We start from the raw sequence: 18,742 nt of genomic DNA on the forward strand, positions 1-18,742 counted from the left end.
AATGTGTTAGAACTGGAAGTGAACAGGCAAATACAACAACCCGTATTCCAGGAGGGTTTGGGTTAATTCATGTATAAGAAGTTTAGATTATGTTCCTAAAAAAAAAGTGTGTAGTGGAAATATTTAGTGTTGTTCGATCCTAATCTAATCATTAGGATGGCTGTCAAGACAGGTAAACGTTCTATCACTCCTCTAAACATTACACTGACTTGAATTATCTCTGTTTTACTGAACATCTGCCCATTTCATTCTAACTCCTGAAGTCGGTTTCTAGACATCTTAATATTCTAGTATATTCATGCATTCTCGCCTCTTTGAGAAACACCATTACTAAGAGCCAAAATGGACTATTGGTCTGACCTGGTCAAAGAGACTTAGGGGCTAAATAACAGTTCTGGAGACCTCACAATAGGGGAAGATAACTTCGCCAAGATCCGCCCTTTCCTCTCCATCCTAACCGCTACCACGTTAGTACAGTCACTCATCATAACCTGACTGGATGACTGCATCAGCCTCTTTTCTGACCTCCCAAACTCCTCTCTCTCCCACTTCAGTCTATACTTCACTCTGCTGCCTGGATTATCTTTCTACAGAAACATTCTAGGCATGTCACCCCCAGCCTCAAAAATCTCCAGGGGTTGCCTATCAACCTCCGTGTCAAGCGGAAACTCCTCACTATTGGCTTCAAAGCTCTCCATCACCTTGCCCCTTCTCACCTCACCTCCCTTCTCTCCTTCTATATCCCAGCCCACACACTCCGCTCCTCTGGTGCTAACCTTCTCACTGTGCCTTGTTCTTGCCTGTCCTGCCGTCGACCCCTGGCCCACATCCTACCTCTGCCCTGGAATGCCCTCCCTCCTCAAATCTGCCAAACTAGCACTCTGTCCCCCTTCAAAGCCCTACTGAAAGCTCACCTCTTCCAGGAGACCCTCCCAGACTAAGCCCCCTTTTTCCTCGGCTCCGCCTCCCCGCCCCACAGCACCAGTCTATGTATGTATGTATTTATAATTATAATTCTATTTATTTTTATTAATGATGTGTATATATCTATAATTCTACTTATAGTGATGCTACTGATGCCTGTTTACTTGTCTCCCCCGCTTCTAGATTGTGAGCCCGTTGTGGGCAGGGATTGTCTCTATTTGTTACTGAATGGTACTTCTCAAGCTCTTAGTGCAGAGCACAGTATAGAGCACAGAGTACGGTCCTCTGCACACATCAGCACTTAGAACAGTGCTTGGCACATAGTAAGCGCTTAAATACCATCATCATAAGTAAGCGTTCAATAAATACAATTGAATGAATGAATATCATGGTTCTGATTCTACTCTGTAGTAGAACAGATGTGTTATTGCATTGAAAAAATGGTACATTTTTATTTACTACAGACTTTAGTGAGGGAACTTTAGTGGAATTAATTATTCACAGTAAGCTGTATACCAACTCTTTCGACTCTCTTCGAGTCTGATGAAGATATCCTAAAAGCCACATATCAAATGAAATTGTCATTTTCTGCATGCAATTTTCGACTCAGGGTATGGGCCCTGCTGAAGTAACAATTGTATTTTGGCACATATTCCAAAATCCCTAGCAACCAAAAAGGCATCATTATGGAATGGCAGCTGCTCCAGAATAAAAATAGAAATATATTCTTGAAAAAAAATACATGTCCTATTAAGAGAATATATCTTGCTCTTCCTAACTCTCCCTGGCTCACCCTCCCCTTACTTAGTCTCACTGTCTCTCCAGATCACTCTGTTTTTATTTACCTCCCTTAGTATTTCCCTTCTTTCCTCCTCTTTCAACCAGTGGTCCTCATTGTCTTATATTATGATTTTGGGTTTTTTTTGCCTTTTTCCCTTTTCCAGATTACTCTTGAGAGAGAGAGAGAAAAGAACAAGATTCGTTTGCTCTTTTGATGGTGCCCTCATGGGTTTCTCATCATTCTTGATTTTTGCATCTTATTTGTCTCCGGATTGTCCTCCCTTATCAAACTTACTTTTCTTCTGTCGGGGCAATTATTCCTCTAGCCTTCTTTGGAGTATTCTGTAGTTTGGTGGTGGGCTGGACATAGGGCACTGCAGCAACCCATTGCATTCTTCTGATGGTCCACTGGAGAAGCCGAGCAGCTGTTTGTGTTGCTTTGTCTGTTTGACTCTCAAACGGCTGAAGGAGCCTTTCTTGACCTTGCCTGGGAGAGGGGAAAGGGGGAGGAAACCAGCTTCTCACAAAAAAACTCCTATTGCCAGTGCTGATGTCCTGAGAAACTTCACCTGATTTCTTCAATTTTCAATGGCCATCTATTTTTCTTCATTATTATTATGATTAATAATAATGATGATACTTGTTAAGTGCCTACTTTGTCCCAAGCACCATTCTAAGTACTAGCAAAGATACAAGTTAATCATGTTGGACACAGTGCTTGTCCCACAAGGGGCTCACATTTTTAATCCCCATTATACAGTTGAGCTAACTGAGGCCCAGAGAAGTTAAGTGACTTGGCAAGGTCACAGAGAAGACATGTGGTAGATCTGGGATTAGAACTCAGTGTCTTCTGACTCCCAGGCCCATTCTGTATCCATTAAGCCATATTGCTTCTTTTCATTCTTTTCAAAACTAGGAGTGTTTACCAAAGTCAAGATGGCCTACACACAGCTCATTAGCTCCTACTCCCGGGAGTGATGGAGTGAGCTCTTTAGCTGGGGCCCTCTGCTAGTGAGCTCTTAAAATAAATTTAAATTAGGAAGTCATTAAAGAGAAAGTTCGATGTTACTAACTAAAAGGTATATGTGGTGTGTGAATGCACTTATGCTATCCTTTTAAAGCATTGACACCCGTGTTTTCATCACGCAACTTCCTGGAGGATACTAGGATCCACCCTCCCCATTAGTCCACCGTCCTCTTTCCAAAAGCACAGTAACAAACAAACAGCATCTCTGCCTGCTTGCTGAGGTGGGACTGGAAGTGAGAGATGGAAGGTAATATTCCCCTTTCCCCTGTGCTTTCTAGTTGTGAAGAACCCTGCTCCCACTCCATGCCCTTCCATTGCCTCCCTTTCCCTTTTGTGTTGCTTCTCGGGCAGCAGCATCCTCAGAGCACCTTGGTGGGTTGAGAGAAACGAAGTTAAGATAGTGGGATCTGGGCCCCATATATTCAAAAGTCCACCTTCCTCCCCTGGACCTCCTTTCTCCCTTCTCCCTGTCTTCTGTTCCATTGCATCGGCACAGGGGCATCCCACCTGAGAAGGTCGCAAGAAACCTTGTGGCAGTTTTGACCATCCCCCCGAAGACGTCTCACCTCTAAAAGCCCCTCCACATGCCCCCAAAGCTCCCAGGGGTAGGGGAGGTTAAATTCCTACTCAAAAACTGTAATTAAGGCCTCCCCGTTAAGCCCACCCTCCTCAAAAAGGACAGAAAGTCTTTAATTGTGGTGGAATTCCTTGTTCCAGTAACACTCTTCATTTTTCTTTTCCTCTCATAATATGTAAAATCAGTGTTAATTTGGGATCCATTTATTCCTTGCCAGGAGAGCCAGACCCGCCGGGTTTGAAGGAAGAGGGTGGGGCAGTGGGTGATATCATTTTTCTATTAGTAGACAGCTCTGTCGTTCATCAGATTCCACTCCTACTGGAGAAGGCCATGCTCCTCAAACAGTTTATTTTTAAACCCAGATAAATGGTGGCTGGAAGTGGCTTGTACATCTGCTGGGGAGATGGTAGTTCTTGCATGAGAAGCTCCAGTTATTTCCTATAGAACTATTTTTTTCTAATGTGCTGGAAACTGTAATATGGCGAAGCAAGAAGAAAACAGCAAGAGGAAACCTGGTAATTTACTGACCTGCTTTAGTTCTTAGTTTTTATTTTTAAAGTTAGACTTTCGCTTGACAAACTTAATCTCCTCAGTTATTGAAAGAGTTATTTGTTTTATGATGCACTGAAAATAAGAGCTGTGTTTAATTGGAAATGTGAAATTGGGGGAAAAGTCTGAGTTTATATTGGACAAACAATAATTTAACTGTTCACTAAACTTATTTTTATGAAATTAAGAATGGCAGGGCTAATTTTATACACTTTATTCAGTCTCTGACTTGAAATGTTTTTCCTAATGATGTGGTACTATAAAGTGCAAATAAAAGATCTTATTATGACGATTCTATGGAATGGATTTCTCTCTCTTCATATAACAGTTTTCATCTCAATTTTTAATCATAGCAAGGCAATAGATCAGTAATTATTTGACACCTGTTTCTCTATACCTTATGGACTTTAATCATTCTCAAAATTAAATGCTTTTAACATTTGAAAAAAGTTCTGATATGACCCAAGTATTCTGTGTTACAAAAATCTCTTGAGTTTAAACAGTTGAAGAGAGAACTACATTTTAGTTGGTCTTTCTTTAAGCTGCTGCAGGTTGGAAAATATTTGAAATCAAATTTAAAATTTGAAAGGGGAAAGTGGGCAGCACACCGATATTAAACTATTCCCTGAAACCATAACACAGTCAAAGGCATATTTCTGCAAAGGAAATTTCCAGGGGTACTGTAACTTACTTTTGTCAATGCATTCTAATGTGTGCTTGACTCAGAATATGTTTGGTGTTTCTTATGTAAACCACTCTGTTCTGTAATAGATTTGTGGTAGGGCTTGGAAGCAGTGTTAGGCAGGATTGCTGCATGCCTTTAAAAACAGAGTTTTACCTTTGGCATTAAATATTTCTTAAGAAGAATTTTCATAAATGGTTTGCTGCTGCAATAAATTCCAGCTCTTCAAATCCAAATGTACTTATTTTCTTTGTAACTGAATGAGAACTGATTTTGTTGTTGTTCTATAGGATTTACTTTTTAAAATTATTTCAGAAATACTTAGTATTTTAGAATTCAGCTGATTTTACCCAAGCCAAACCTTTTATGGAAAAGTTTACAGCTGACACTCCTGGCAATGATGGTTACTATGCCTTTTTAGTTGGGCTGCTCTCATTAACTTTTCTGAAAAACAGTTTTTTTTGTCCCTTTAGCTGCCCTGTCGACTTATCCTGATGAAAGTGGATTTCACGATAATACCGATATTTCCCCCAGTAAATGGCTTGGCCATGTGATTCATGTTAAATAAATAAGGGCAAAAATCAATCTTGGCCAACAACTGGTAAAACTCCTGAAATTCTTAGCTAAATGTAAGTTTCCAAGAGGTCGAAGAGGTCTTAAAAGACAGATGTTGGAAACCTTAAAGGTGATTTTTCATGGTATTTGTTAGGTGCTTACTTGGTGCCAAGTACCATCATGTTAGAAAATCATGTTAAAATACATATCTAAATGCACATCTCTGTTAATGTCACTATTGGTTAAATTAAACTCTTGGTACAGTGATTTCATTTGGCTGACATGCTATGTCATAAGACTGTTTTTTTTTTCCCATTTGCCATATTATAAAATAGGATTTTCCTTATGTGAATAAATGCTACATGGAATGAATGGTTTTCATGTTGGCTACATAGCTCATGCTGAAATTAACTGAGAGAAACTTTATTGTCAGATGTATGTTGGCATTTTCTGTGGTCACCCTACAAATTATTTTCATTGTTTTAATAATAATAATGATGTTGGCATTTGTTAAGCACTTACTATGTGCAGAGCACTGTTCTAAGCGCTGGGGGAGATACAGGGTAATCAGGTTGTCCCACGTGAGGCTCAGAGTTAATCCCCATTTTGCAGATGAGGTAACTGAGGCACAGAGAAGTTAAGTGACTTGCCCACAGTCACACAGCTGACAGGTGGCAGAGCTGGGATTTGAACCCATGACCTCTGACTCCGAAGCCTGGGCTCTTTCCACTGAGCCATGCTGCTTCTCTTGTCATCCTCATTTACCACCTATAATGTACATGTATGAAGTCCTGTACCCAGATCTCATTTTTTAAACATGCAATCAAAAAGAAGCACAGATTCTAAAATAGAAAAATGCAACAAAAAAAATTTTTTTAGGGGAGATTTTGTGACTTTTAAAAAAAATATGCATTCATCTCTTCTACGATACATCTATTCACATGTAATCAGGTATGCATGTACACATAATCAAGGCCAGGTTTGAGGTTGGTGTGGAGTCTGGGTGATTAGACTGTGAGCCCGTCATTAGGCAGGGATTGTCTCTATCAATTCCTGAACTGTACATTACAAGCGCTTAGTACAGTGCTCTGCACATAGTAAGCGCTCAATAAATACTGTTGAATGAATGAATGAATGAATAGGTGGGTTGTTGCTACCAGATCTCCCTCCCTCCCCACTTTTATATTCCTTGTCCAATCAGTTAATCTATCAGTCAAGCAGTCTAAAAATGCCTGGAACAGTGTGATAGCCATCTGGACGGGGAGGAAAGGGTGGATCCTGGAAATGTTTTGGATGAAAAAATCCACAGGATTTGCTGACAGACTTAATATGCGGGTTGAAATAGAGGGAGCAGTCAAGGACAGTACTGGCAAGATTACGGGCTTGAGAGATGGGGAAGATGGTGATAGTAGCTGCAATGGAAAGTTAGATGAAACCAATCAGTCTTTCAGTTGTGTTTATTGAGCACTTACTGTGGGCAGAGCACTCTACTAAGCATGTGGGAGAATAAAGTAGAGCAGAGTTGGTAGACAGTTGAAGGAGAACAGTTTGGGGTATATTAAGCTTCAGAGGAGAGCAAAATATCAATCAGTAGTGGATTGTATGTAATAATGGATCAGTAGTATTAATTGAGCACCTCCAACAGAATTAGTAGATGTCATCCCTACCCTCTGGAAGTTTACAAGGAGCTCAAGATAGGGGAAAGGAAATAGAATGTAAAGGAATGTACATAAGTGCTAAGGGGTGGGGAGGAAGTGCATGAGTACTTAAGAGTTTGGGTTATGTGGAATGCAAAATTGACAATAGCAGGGGATATACCTGGGGAGATGAGAGAAGACTTCCTGAAGAAGATATTGATTGTAGTAGGGCAATGGAGACGAAGAAAGTGGTGGTCAGGTGAATGTGAAAGGGGAGGGACTTCGAAGCAGAAGGAAAGGGTGAGTGCAAGAGGTCATTCATTCACTGTCAGATTTATGAGCACTTACTGTGTGCAGAGCAATATACTAAGAGCTTGGGAAGTACACTTCATTGGTGGAGAGACAAGAACAAAGTGGGAAGCGGCATGACCTGGTGGAAAGAACACAGGCCTGGGAATCAGAGGGCCTGGGTTCTAATCTTAATACTGCCATTTTTCTGCCGGGTGACCTCGGGAAAGTCACTTAACTTCTCTGTGACTCAGTTACCTCATCTGTAAAAGGGGGATCAAATCCTCCTCCTTTCTAGTGGGACAAGTACTGTGTCCAACCTGATCAATTTGTATCTACCCCCAGCACTTAGTTCAGTGCCTGGTACATAGTAAGCGTTTAACAAGTATCATTGAAAATAACAACCAAAAAAGAAAAGCACAGCGACTAAGTTGGCTTGCAAAGAGTGAAGCAGACAATCCATGTAGAGCTGTCCTGAAGGCAGGAGGGGAAAGTGAGATTGTAGGAGAGGAGAGAGATTGGAGCTAATGATGTAGATATAGGACTCATCTGCATGAAGGTGGGCTTAAGTTGAAGCTGTGGGAACCTAGAACCTGTATTGAAATACCCCACATTCAGGGTGACCAAAGAGGAGGCCAAAAAGATGGCTGTGATGACCAGGCAACGATCAATGACCTGGTAATGATGGCATGGGCCCCGCTTGCTATTTCAGCTTCCCCAAGGGCACTTTGTCAGGTGAGGATCAATCAATCACTGCTATTTATTGAGCAATTCCTGAGTGCAAAGGACTGTACCAAGCACTTGGAAGAGTATGATGTAGCAGAATTGGTAGACACGTTCCCTGTCCCCATGAGCTTCCAGTCTAGAGGGAAGGGCAAAGGGAGAGGGAAGAGAGCTGTAGTAGTCATCCACCTAAAGAAACGATAGCTTCCTTGTCCTTACCGGCCTGGGCCTCCCCTTGCTAGTCTCCCCACCCCTGGGACCACCACATTCCCACCCTTAAGGTGTCGCTGAACACCAAACCGAGGTATCGGTTTCTAGAATGTCCTAGAAAACACCATGTAGGAGGCACTCCAGCCAGAACAGCTACAGTAGAGAAGTTGTGTTTTTGAAAAACTTCCACTGACCCAAATCAACTATTGTTTCTACCTTATCTCTATGTAGGCTATTGAAACAATAGTTGACAGTTTTGTTTGTCAAGTAGGGGATTTCAAGCCGTTCTTGACTCTCCATCCCTGAATTTTCGGGCATTATCAACAGACGTTCAGAGCTAACAATACCAAAGCCTCAGTACAGTGCCCTGAACACAGCAAGCGCTCAGTAAATATGATTGATTGCTTTATTTATTGAGTGCCCTCTGTGTGCAGAACACCATTTCTTGGGAGACTGCAGTGAAAGTAATAGATACAGACTCTTATGTCAGAGAACTTACAATCTGCTGAAGGGCACGTTGTGGGCAGGGAATGTCTCTCTTTATTGCTGTATTGTCCTTTCCCAGCGCTCAGTACAGCGCTCTGCCCACAGTAAGCACTCAATAAATACAATTGAATGAACGAAGATACAAAATAATTTACGGATAGGACCAAGAGGAGAATGGAAAATGGGTAGATAAATGATTGCTCAAATAGAGTATGTAAAATAATGGGTAGAGACATAACTGTAGACTGCAAGTTCCTTGTGTGAAGGGATCAGGTCTGCCGACTCTCTTGTATTGTACTCTCCCAAGCCCTGGTACAGTGCTCTGCCCACAGGAGAGCTCAATAAATACCACTGATTATGGCTGTGGGTGCATAAGTGCTGAAATGGAAATGCTGAAGAGGAAATGCTAAAGTGCTGAAGAGGATATGATCAGGGGAAAAGAAAAATTATTCCGGGAAAGCATCTTGGAATTGGGATTTCAGGAACACTTAGCAGATGGGGAGAGCTGTGGTCTGGTGGATTTGAAGAGGGATGGTATTCTAGGCAGGAGTGGGTTGGGAATGAGGCACAGGGCGTAGAGAAATGAAGAGTGCTAGTTGGTGGGGGATGGGGGGGAGAGGGAGAATAGAATAGAGAAGTAGAAGGTAGGAAGCTGATGTGTGGGCAGGAGGCTCTACTTGATGCAGAATGAAATGGGCAACAATTGGAGGTTTTAGAGGAGTGAAGCGGTAAGTGCAGAACAGTATTTTAGAATAATGATGCGAGCAACAGAGTTCGCATGGACTGAAGAGGGGAGAGACTAGGAAAAGAGAGGCAATTCTCTGAAACAGAGATGCTGATTGACAATTGGAGGTGATGGATAAGGGGAGGGACCAGAAAGGATCCCTATTATGTGTTCCCTCGACCAATCCCATAACTAGAAAAGTAAAGGCAAAGGAGGAGGGAAGAAACTCTAAGCCCAGGATTTATCCCAGGTGCTTTGAGGATGTGATCTTTTTTTCTTTGAAGGGGAGGGAACAGCTCTGGTTGTAGTTCAACCAATCAGGCAGTAATATTTTTGAGTCCCTATGATGTCAGAGTGCTGTACCAAGCACTTGAGAGTACAACCTTCTCACTGTGCTAACTTTCTCACTGTGCCTCTATTTTGCCTGTTTCGCTGTCGACCCCAGGCCGAAGTCCTACCTCTGGCCTGGAACACTCTCCCTCAAATCTGCCAGACAATTACTCTCCCCTACTTCAAAGTCTTATTGAAGGCACATCTCCTCCAAGAGGCCTTCCCAGACTAAGCCCCATTTTTCCTCATCTCCCACTCCCTTCTGTGTCGCCCTGTCTTGCTCCCTTTGTTCTTTCCCCCTCCCCAGCCCCACAGCACTTATGTGTATATCTGTAATTTTATTTATTTGTATTAATGTCTGTTTATTTGTACTGCTGTCCGTCTCCCCACCTCTAGACTGTGAGTCACTGTGGGCAGGGATTGTCACTCTCTATTGTTGTACTGCACTTTCCACAGCACTTAATACAGTGCTCTGCAACACAGTAAGCACTTAATAAATATGAATGAATGAATATAATAGAGTTGATAAACACAAACTCTACCCTTAAAGAGCTTAAAGTCTAATGGGGAAGACAGATGCTAAAATAAGTTATGGATAGGAGAGGGATATATTTGTGAGTTTGCACTTGAATAATAGGATATGTAAGATGTATACAGAAGTGCTTTGGGAGTTTGTAAGTACTTAAGTGATTGTTTCCTGCAGCACTGTCTCACTTTCAGGAGAAATCATTTTATGTTTAGTAGAAATTGGGTCAAAGTGCCAGATTATTTTTTGTAACAGCTCTTGGTTAGCAGGTTAGAGTAGGAGCATGGCCTAGTGGAAAGAGCATGGGCAGGGAAGTTAGAAGACCTGGCTACTAATCCCAATATACCAGTTGCCTGCTGTGTGACCTTGGGCAGATTGCTTAACTTCTCAATGTTTGTTTCCTCATCTGTAAAATGGGAATTCAGTGCATGTTTTCCTTCCTAGTTACTGTCCTGTGATAGGGACGGGACTGTGTCCAACCTGATTAACTTGTATCTTCTCCAGCGCTTAGGACAGTCCTTCACAAATAAATGCTTTAAAATATAATTATAACAACAATATTCAGTAAGCAGCATGGTCTAATGGATAAAGCACAGACCTGAGTTCTAATCCTGGCTACTTCACTTGCCTGCTGTGGGACCTTGGGCAAGTCATTTAATTTCTCTGTGCCCCAGTTTCTTCAACTGCAAAATGGAGATTCATTGCCTGTTCTCCCTCCTATTTTGACTGCCAGCCTCATATGGAACAGGGACTGTCTCTAGACTGATAAACTTGTATCTCTCCAAGCACTTAGAGCAGTACTTGACACATAGCTTAAAAAATAGCATTAAAAAACAAAACAAAACAAATTCACACATGGAAAAGATATAGCGCCAGATCTTTACTTAGAATTGATAAAACTGGTTGGCTTCATTCAGGATAGGCAATTTATCATCATCGATGGTATTTATAGAGTGCATATTATGTGCTTGACCTTTTTTTCTGCTGGGACTCTTTGGAAGAGGAATTGGACAGACAAATATTCGCTGCTGAGCATTTGTTGATTTGTTTGATACCTTAGCCCCCAAATCTTCCCTCCAGCATCATGTGTTGAGAATTGGGTAAATTAATAGGAAAGTCCTATTTCTCTGTTTATTCCACGTCAGGCTCCATCGTGCTCTCTCTACCCCTGCAAGGTAAGGATGAAGCAGCCACATAGACCTTCTGAACTTTGAAAGCAGTGGGATTGGGGGTGTTTGCGTTAGGGACTGTTGTGAATATTGGATTCTGAACACCCCTGCCTAGGAGGTGAGGAGCATGAAACAATTTCCTGCACCCTAGATTGTTCCTGAGTTCCTTTGGTATTAATCCTTGTCCATGTCTTTTTCTGAGGTTTTGCTGCTTTCAGTTGTTTCACTTATCCTTATGTCTCCATCTTCTCCCCCTTAATTTTTGATTGTGAATCTCCTGGGAGCAGGGAACCATTTCTAATTCTCATCTCTGGATTTTTTTTTTGCAGTGCTGATTATACTTGTTTATGCAGAGTAGATGTTTAATAAATAATATTACTATGGCTATTAGTACTTCTAAATCTCGTAGTACCTATTCCCATCTAGTGGTGAATGAAAGCTCCAAATAAAGGAACTGAAAGCAGACACCATGTCTACCCTCAGGAGGGACTGGGTTAACCAAGGAATGAAGAGAACTATGCTCCTAGTCTTGTCCCAAATAAGCATCCGCCATTCTGTCAAGTAGTACTATTTATTGAGCACCTACTGTGTATACAGCACTGTCCTTACCACTAAGAAATACTAAGTGTAGCCTAGAGAATGGAGCACAGGCCTGGGAGTCGAAGGACCTGGGTTCTAATCCTGGCTCCACCACCTTTCTGCACCACTCGTCTATGTGACCTTGGGCAAGTCATTTAACTGCTCTGCACCTCAGTTACCTCATCTGTAAAATGGGGATTAAGACTCTGAGCCCCATGTGGAACAGGGACTGTGTCCAACCTGATTAGCTTGTATCTACCCCAGTGCTTAGTACAATGCCTTGCACATAGTAAGTGCTTAACAAATGCCATTAGAAAAACCCAATACAATTAGTAATAATAATGATTATTATAGTAATTCATTCATTCAATTCAATAGTATTTATTGAGCACTTACTATCTGCAGAGCACTGTACTAAGCGCTTGGAATGAACAAGTCGGCAACAGATAGAGACAGTCCCTGCCATTTGACGGGTTTACAGTCTAATCCGGGGAGACAGACAGACAAGACAGTAATTATGGATAGTAGACATGATCCCCACTCTCAATGAGCTTATCTTCAAGGGAAGATAGACTCTATAATAAATTGCTGTAAGGAAAAGCATAACAAGTGACATGGGGAATTGTTAGTATTAATGTCCTATGTGGGGAGATTAGAACTCAATCAAGAAAACCTCCTTGGAGGAGATAGACTTTCGAAGATGGGGAGATCCGGACTCTGCTGGATGGGAGTCTGCTGAATGTAAAGGGGCAGGGATTGACAGACAAGAGAGAGGGTGGTTTATACTTGAGGTTTGGGGCTTAAAACAGCTTTTGTAATCTTCTTTGTAGATAAGTGATATGTGTGGCTTTCTCAGAGTTTTATGGTTATAAAAAAAAAAAAAGAAGAAAATTGCTGTCCCTGGAAAAGAACTGGTAACAAATTCTAACTTGAACACATTTTATTGGTGCATTAAAGACCCTACAGATGCGCAGGCTGGGTAGAGAGACAGCTTCACTCCTAACGGCCCTGACATTAGTGGGAGGCGCACTGATAGGAACATTACTGACGCAACCCTAATGAACCTTAAGTGCTGTGGAAGTATATAATATGTTTCCAATTTATCTTTATTATTTACCTTTAGAAGGGAAGTTGGAAGTCCAAGGTTTTGAAATGTAAATGCAGTTCAGTTTTTCAGTAGGTGTAATTTGTTTTTGGAGAGTGAGAAGTCAATAAGCACAAATGTATTTGGGAATAAACAAAGAAGGGCGAGAGTGAAGAATGGCCCTCTGATCTCCAAAGTGTGAACAACAGCTCTAAATATGCATTTTTTCTTCCCAGAGACTAAAATGATATCAAGAGTGAGATGGAGCCTGTATTGGGAGTTAGTTTCCCAGTTTTGCTCATGGTAGCAGACAACCTATCTTCATGAAAATCTACTTCATGAAAACCTTCTAACTGGCAAGATTCACTTGAAGATTTATTTTCATGGTCTGTGGCAATATAGCCCCTCATCTTATTATAATGGATACCTGCCTTAATCATATTTATTGAGCGCTTACTATGTGCAGAGCACTGTACTGAGCAGTTGGAAGAGTGCAGTACAACAGAATTAGCAGATGCGTTCCCTGTCCGTAACGAGCTTACAGTCTAGACCGGGAGAAAGACATTACTATGAATAAATAATTTATAATATATAACCAAGGATACTCTGTGGCTTGTTACAACATTGCCTGAAGTGATGTTCTCAGAAGTAATGCTTTCCAGGAGGTGGTAGAGATAAACAATAAAGTCCATTTGAAGTGTTCGTTTGCAGGAACCATGGGGCATTATGGTTGGAAGATGCCAACCAAAGTAAGAATCCTTACTGCGGTTTTGAGCAGAGAAGTGGGGGACATTTCCAGAAGTCTTCAATCTAAATCTCTTTCAGGGATGGCAAAAGGCAAAAGTGATAAGGTGGTTTAATTTAGCTCTCATCAGTAACTTGTAGGAGATATGAGAGAGCTGGAAAGATCCTATCAGTGGTTCCAGGAACGATTTCTGCACTAGTGATAAGAGGGCAAATCCTTGGGGTTTTTTTTTTAGTGGTTTTAATGCTTAAGTGCAACTGATAGACTTTTTACTCAAATGCACTTTTACAACTTGCTTTCTCAAAAAAGATAATGATATTTATTTAACTAGCAAGCACCTTCATTCTCCTACCTACCACAATTTCTTTTTAGTTACTGCCAATTTACTCTAGATGGAGAAGTCTTTGTTTATGTTTAACTTGAATGAATCTGCTGTTCACTTACTGGTTGTATTTGTGCTGTTTTCTCATTCTTTGAAAGATTTGCCTCAGTCAGAGATAAATATAATAGTAGACAACCAGAGAAATAGCCAAAATCTAGTGGAAGGACAATGTGCTTCCTGTTTTAATTAAAAGCTATCTCAGTAATTTCTCTGTGAATGCACTATATAGAGCTATAAAACAAGGAAATCAATGTGAGAAGTAGATTAGAAAACCAGTACTTGTCATCTCCAACTATCATTTCATATAGTCATTTCTCTTTTATTTCTCTAACACTTTATTTCCTCTATAGGAGACATGCAGATATTGATTCTAAATCCAGTAAAAAGTAGTAGTAACTGAGAGGCAATCCATGCTTTTTTCTGCTGTAAAGTTTATTTTCTCTGTGACACAAAGGATTGCTGTGAATATAGATGTCAGTAACAGTCATATCTTCACTCAAATATTTTAAAAATTAAAATTTTATGAAAATTATAATATTAAATCCTTTGCTTTGGGCTTAGATAACAACTTCAGAGAAAATTTTCAAACTATAACAAAGAATAATCTAATGCCAGGAATATCTGAGAATTTATCCCCATGAAAGGAACAGGTCAGGTTAGAACCGTAAGTGTCAATTTCACATTTTTTAATGGTACTTGTTAAGTGCTTACTATGTGCCAGGCACTGTTGTAAGCACTGAGGTGGCTATAAAGTAATCAGGTTGGTCACAGTCCCTGTTCCTCATGAGGCTCATAGTCTTAATCCCCATTTTACAAATGAGGTAACTGAGGCATAGAGAAGCTAACCGAGTTGCCCAAGGTCACACAGCAGTTAAGTGGCGGAGTCATATTAGAACCCACGTCCTTCTGACTCCCAGGCCTCTGCTCTATCCACTTATCCATGCTGCTCCTCATTTTGAGTCACTGAGGGGGGGTAAGATGAGAGGTTAGGGTAGAAGAAGAGGTTTTTGGCGGGACTGTGGGGTGAGTCTAATATGGGACCAATGTGTCTGATCTGATTGTAAGCTATCTGAGAACAGGGATCCTGTTAATCTTCTCTGCAGTCAAGCAGTGGTATTCATTGAGTAGTTACTGTATGTGGAACACTGTACTAAACCCTTGGTAGAATTACAACAACAGAGTTGGTAGACCAGGACAATCTAGTGGGAGAGACAGATATTAAAATAAATTACAGATAAGAGAAGGGGCAGAGTAGAGGGTTACATATGGAAGTGCATAAGTGTCTGCACAGGAGACATGCAAGGCAAATAAGGTGGGAAATGAGCGAAAGGAACAGTTCTTGGAGATGTGATTTTAGGAGGGTTTTGAAGATGAGAAGAGTGACAGTCTCTGAGACATGAAGCGAGGGAATGATGGAATTCCAGGCCAGCGAGAAGGTGTGAGGAGGGAGTTGAAGGCTAGAGATACAAGGTCCAAGTTCAGTAAATAGGCTGGCGTTAAAGGAATAAAGCGTGAAGTTTGTGTAGCAAAAAGGGAGAAGAACAGTCCGAGTAGGAGGGGGAGAGCTGTTGGAGCTTTTTGGCGTGTACTAGTTCATAGTAGCTCCTCTCCCTTTTTGTTTGCCTGTCAACACATCAAATATCTTCATATTAGGAAAAAAATGTAATATTCCTGAATGAATGAATTAAAGATTATATAGGTCCCTGTGGTTGACCAATAATGTTTATGCTGTCATCACACAGTAAAAAAGAAAGAAATCCATTCAGTCATATTTATTGAGTGCTGACTGTGTGCAGAGCACTGTACTAAGCCCTTGGGAAGTACTTTTCAGCAACAGAGACAGTCCCTGCCCATGACGGGCTCACAGTCTAGAAGGGGGGAGACAGACATCAAAACAAGAAGTGGTTTTCAAAACCCTGAGATTCTGTTCCCAAGTTTGACTGCCGCATCACACCTTCTGTTTAGCAATGTTCCTTAGACACCTCCCATGAAAGACATGAATTAAAGGCCAATGCAACTGTAAGATCTCTTGACTTTATTAAGTCAGATCTTTGGAATAGTGTGCAGGATTGCTTCAGCAATGTGGGAATTGTTTATGTACGGAATCAGCCAGGTGCTTTAGGATGACATGTTTGCAGGGTTCTGTATTTTGGGTGTTACCTGCCTAATCCCGTCTCTTTAAACAGATCATCCCATTAGCCATCCTTAGTGTAGGGTCGGCTTGAGACTGGTCAGGGAGCGAGGCAGCTTTCTCTGGGCACCCATAAGAGAAGTGGTTGGGGACGGCTCTGCGGCACCATGTTGAAAGTTTCCCTCAGGAGTCAGAAGAGGCATCTGTGTTAACAGAGAGCTAGCAAGGCAGCACAATGGATCTGGAGCAAGGGGGGGTGGGGGGCGAGGCGGAAGGGGGTGATTGGGGGAAATTGGGGTGAAAGTCGGAGTAGAGTTGACCCAGAAAACCATTTGAGGTTTGGTGGTCAGTGCCAGTGCTGAGGTTAAAAAAAAAATAATTTCATCTGAAACACTAGCGGCCCACAGTGCCCAGGAGTGAGTGGACTTTCTCAGGGAGGTGGGCGGGTGGACAGCGGTGACAGCTATGGTGGTGAAGGATTGGACTTCCTAGGGTGGAGGGAGGGAGCAACCAGTCACTGAAGGAGACAGTGAATGTACATACCAGAGCTTTGGGGCAGTGTAAAATAAGAGAGGCAGGGCTGTGGCTTCTAGCCACCTAAAAGACTGCAGAGAATGAATGAGGTTGGGGGTGGTGCGGGCCCTCCTGACTGACCCCACCACCACCATCACATCTGCCCACTCATCCCACCTCACAGAACACCCAATCTGGGACTTTGTCTTTCACCAGATAATAGCAACAACAATAATAACAATCAGTGTGGTATTTGTTGAGCACTTCCTATCTGTCAGGTACTGTATTAAGCGCTGGGGTAGATACAAGCAAATTAGGTTAGACGCAGTCCCTGTCCCACGTGATGCTCCCATGCTGAATACCCATTTTACAGATGAGGTAACTGAGGCACAGAGAAGGTAAGTCCTTTTCAATAGTATTTATTGAGTGGTTACTATGTGCAGAGCACTGTACTAAGCGCTTGGACTATACAAATCGGTAACAGATACAGTCCCTGCCCTTCGACGGGCTTACAGTCTAATGGGGGGAGACGGACAGACAAGAACAACAGCAATAAATAGAATCAAGGGGATGAGCATCTCATTAAAAAAATAGCAAATAAATAGAATCAAGGCGATGTACATCTCATTAACAAAATAAGTAAGTGACTTGACCAAAGTCACACAGTAGATAAGTGGTGGAGCTGGAATTAGAACCCAGGTCCTTCTGACTCCCAGGCGCATGCTTTATCCATTAGACCATGCTGCCTCTCTTTAGAGAAGCAGCGTGGCTCAGTGGAAAGAGCACGGGCTTTGGAGTCAGGACTCATGAGTTCGAATCCCAGCTCTGCCACTTGTCGGCTGTGTGACTGTGGGCAAGTCACTTAACTTCTCTGTGCCTCAGTTCCCTCATCTGTAAAATGGGGATTAAGACTGTGAGCCCCACGTGGGACAACCTGATTTCCCTATGTCTACCCCAGCGCTTAGAACAGTGCTCGGCACATAGTAAGCGCTTAACAAATACCAACATTATTATTATTATTAGTTGTGGCCAGTTCCTGTTTAGTTTGGGCAGACTTCTATATGAAATCTTCCTGCTTCACTGCAAACATCTGCAGCGTAATGTAATAATGACGTATGGTACAGTAGAGGTAGCCAGATGTATCTATCAATCAGTGGTATTTATTGAGCACTTATTATATGCAGAACACTCTACTAAGTGCTTGGGAGAGTACAGAACAGCAGAATAAAGCTGCCCCTGGCTCAGCATCTATGTGTATGTTGGTGTATTTGTTTCATTTGTTTATTTATTACTTTTATTAGTTGTAATCTATTAATCGATTGTGTTTATTGAGATTAATATGTGCAGAACACTGTATTAAGTCCTTTGGAGAGCACAGTACCAGAAAATCAGCATTAGTTCCCTGCTTATAGTCTTACAGTCATAGCTTACAGTCTAGAGGAGGAGACAGATGTTAATATGAAGAAAGTTGTCTCTGATTTCCCTTTCATTTCATTCATTCATTCATTCATTCATTCAAAAGTATTTATTGAGCGCTTACTATGTGCAGAGCACTGGACTAAATGCTTGGAATGTACAATTCGGCAATAGATAGAAACAATCCCTGCCCAATGACGGGCTTACAGTGTAACTGGGGGAGACAGATGGACAAAAACCAGACAACATAATCACAATAAATAGAATCAAGGGGATGTACACCTCATTAGCAAAATAAATAGGGTAATAAAAATATATACAAATGAGCACAGTGCTGGGGCTAGGGGAAGGGAGAGGGGGAGGAGCAGAGGGAAAGGGTGCTTAGCTGAGGGGAGGTGAAGGGGGAAGGGGGAGGAGCTGAAGGCAGAGCAGAGGGAGCAAAGGGAAAAGAGGAAGCTCCATCTGGGAAGGCCTCCTGGAGGAGGTGAGCTCTCAGTAGGGCTTTGAAGAGGGGAAGGGAGTTAATTTGGTGGAGGTGAGGAGGGAGGGCGTTCCAGGACAGCAGGAGGACATAGGCCGGGTTCGATGGCGGGATAGACGAGAATGGGTGATGGTGAGGAGGTGAGCGTTAGAAGAGTGGAGTGTATGGGTTGGGCAGTAGAAAGAGAGAAGGGAGGTGAGGTAGGAGGAGGCAAGGTGATGGAG

At 42.0% G+C, this 18,742-nt stretch overlaps 1 protein-coding gene across 3 annotated transcripts in view; it reads left to right on the forward strand.

Annotated features, from left to right (window-relative positions):
• The window catches only part of SLC44A5 (solute carrier family 44 member 5), a 355,152-nt gene that overhangs the window by 217,211 nt on the left and 119,199 nt on the right, over positions 1 to 18,742 (forward strand). For 2 of the 3 annotated variants that reach the window (XM_029062744.2, XM_029062742.1), the window contains exon 1: positions 3,681 to 3,823. The exons of the other annotated variant lie outside the window; for it this stretch is intronic. In XM_029062744.2, the coding sequence (XP_028918577.1) occupies positions 3,787 to 3,823 (37 nt within the window). In that variant the 5' untranslated portion in view covers positions 3,681 to 3,786. Of the gene's footprint in view, positions 1 to 3,680; positions 3,824 to 18,742 lie in introns of those variants that run through there. 3 annotated transcript variants of the gene reach the window in all.

This window comes from Ornithorhynchus anatinus, chromosome 4 (genome assembly GCF_004115215.2).
Source record: "Ornithorhynchus anatinus isolate Pmale09 chromosome 4, mOrnAna1.pri.v4, whole genome shotgun sequence".
Lineage (NCBI taxonomy): Eukaryota > Metazoa > Chordata > Mammalia > Monotremata > Ornithorhynchidae > Ornithorhynchus > Ornithorhynchus anatinus.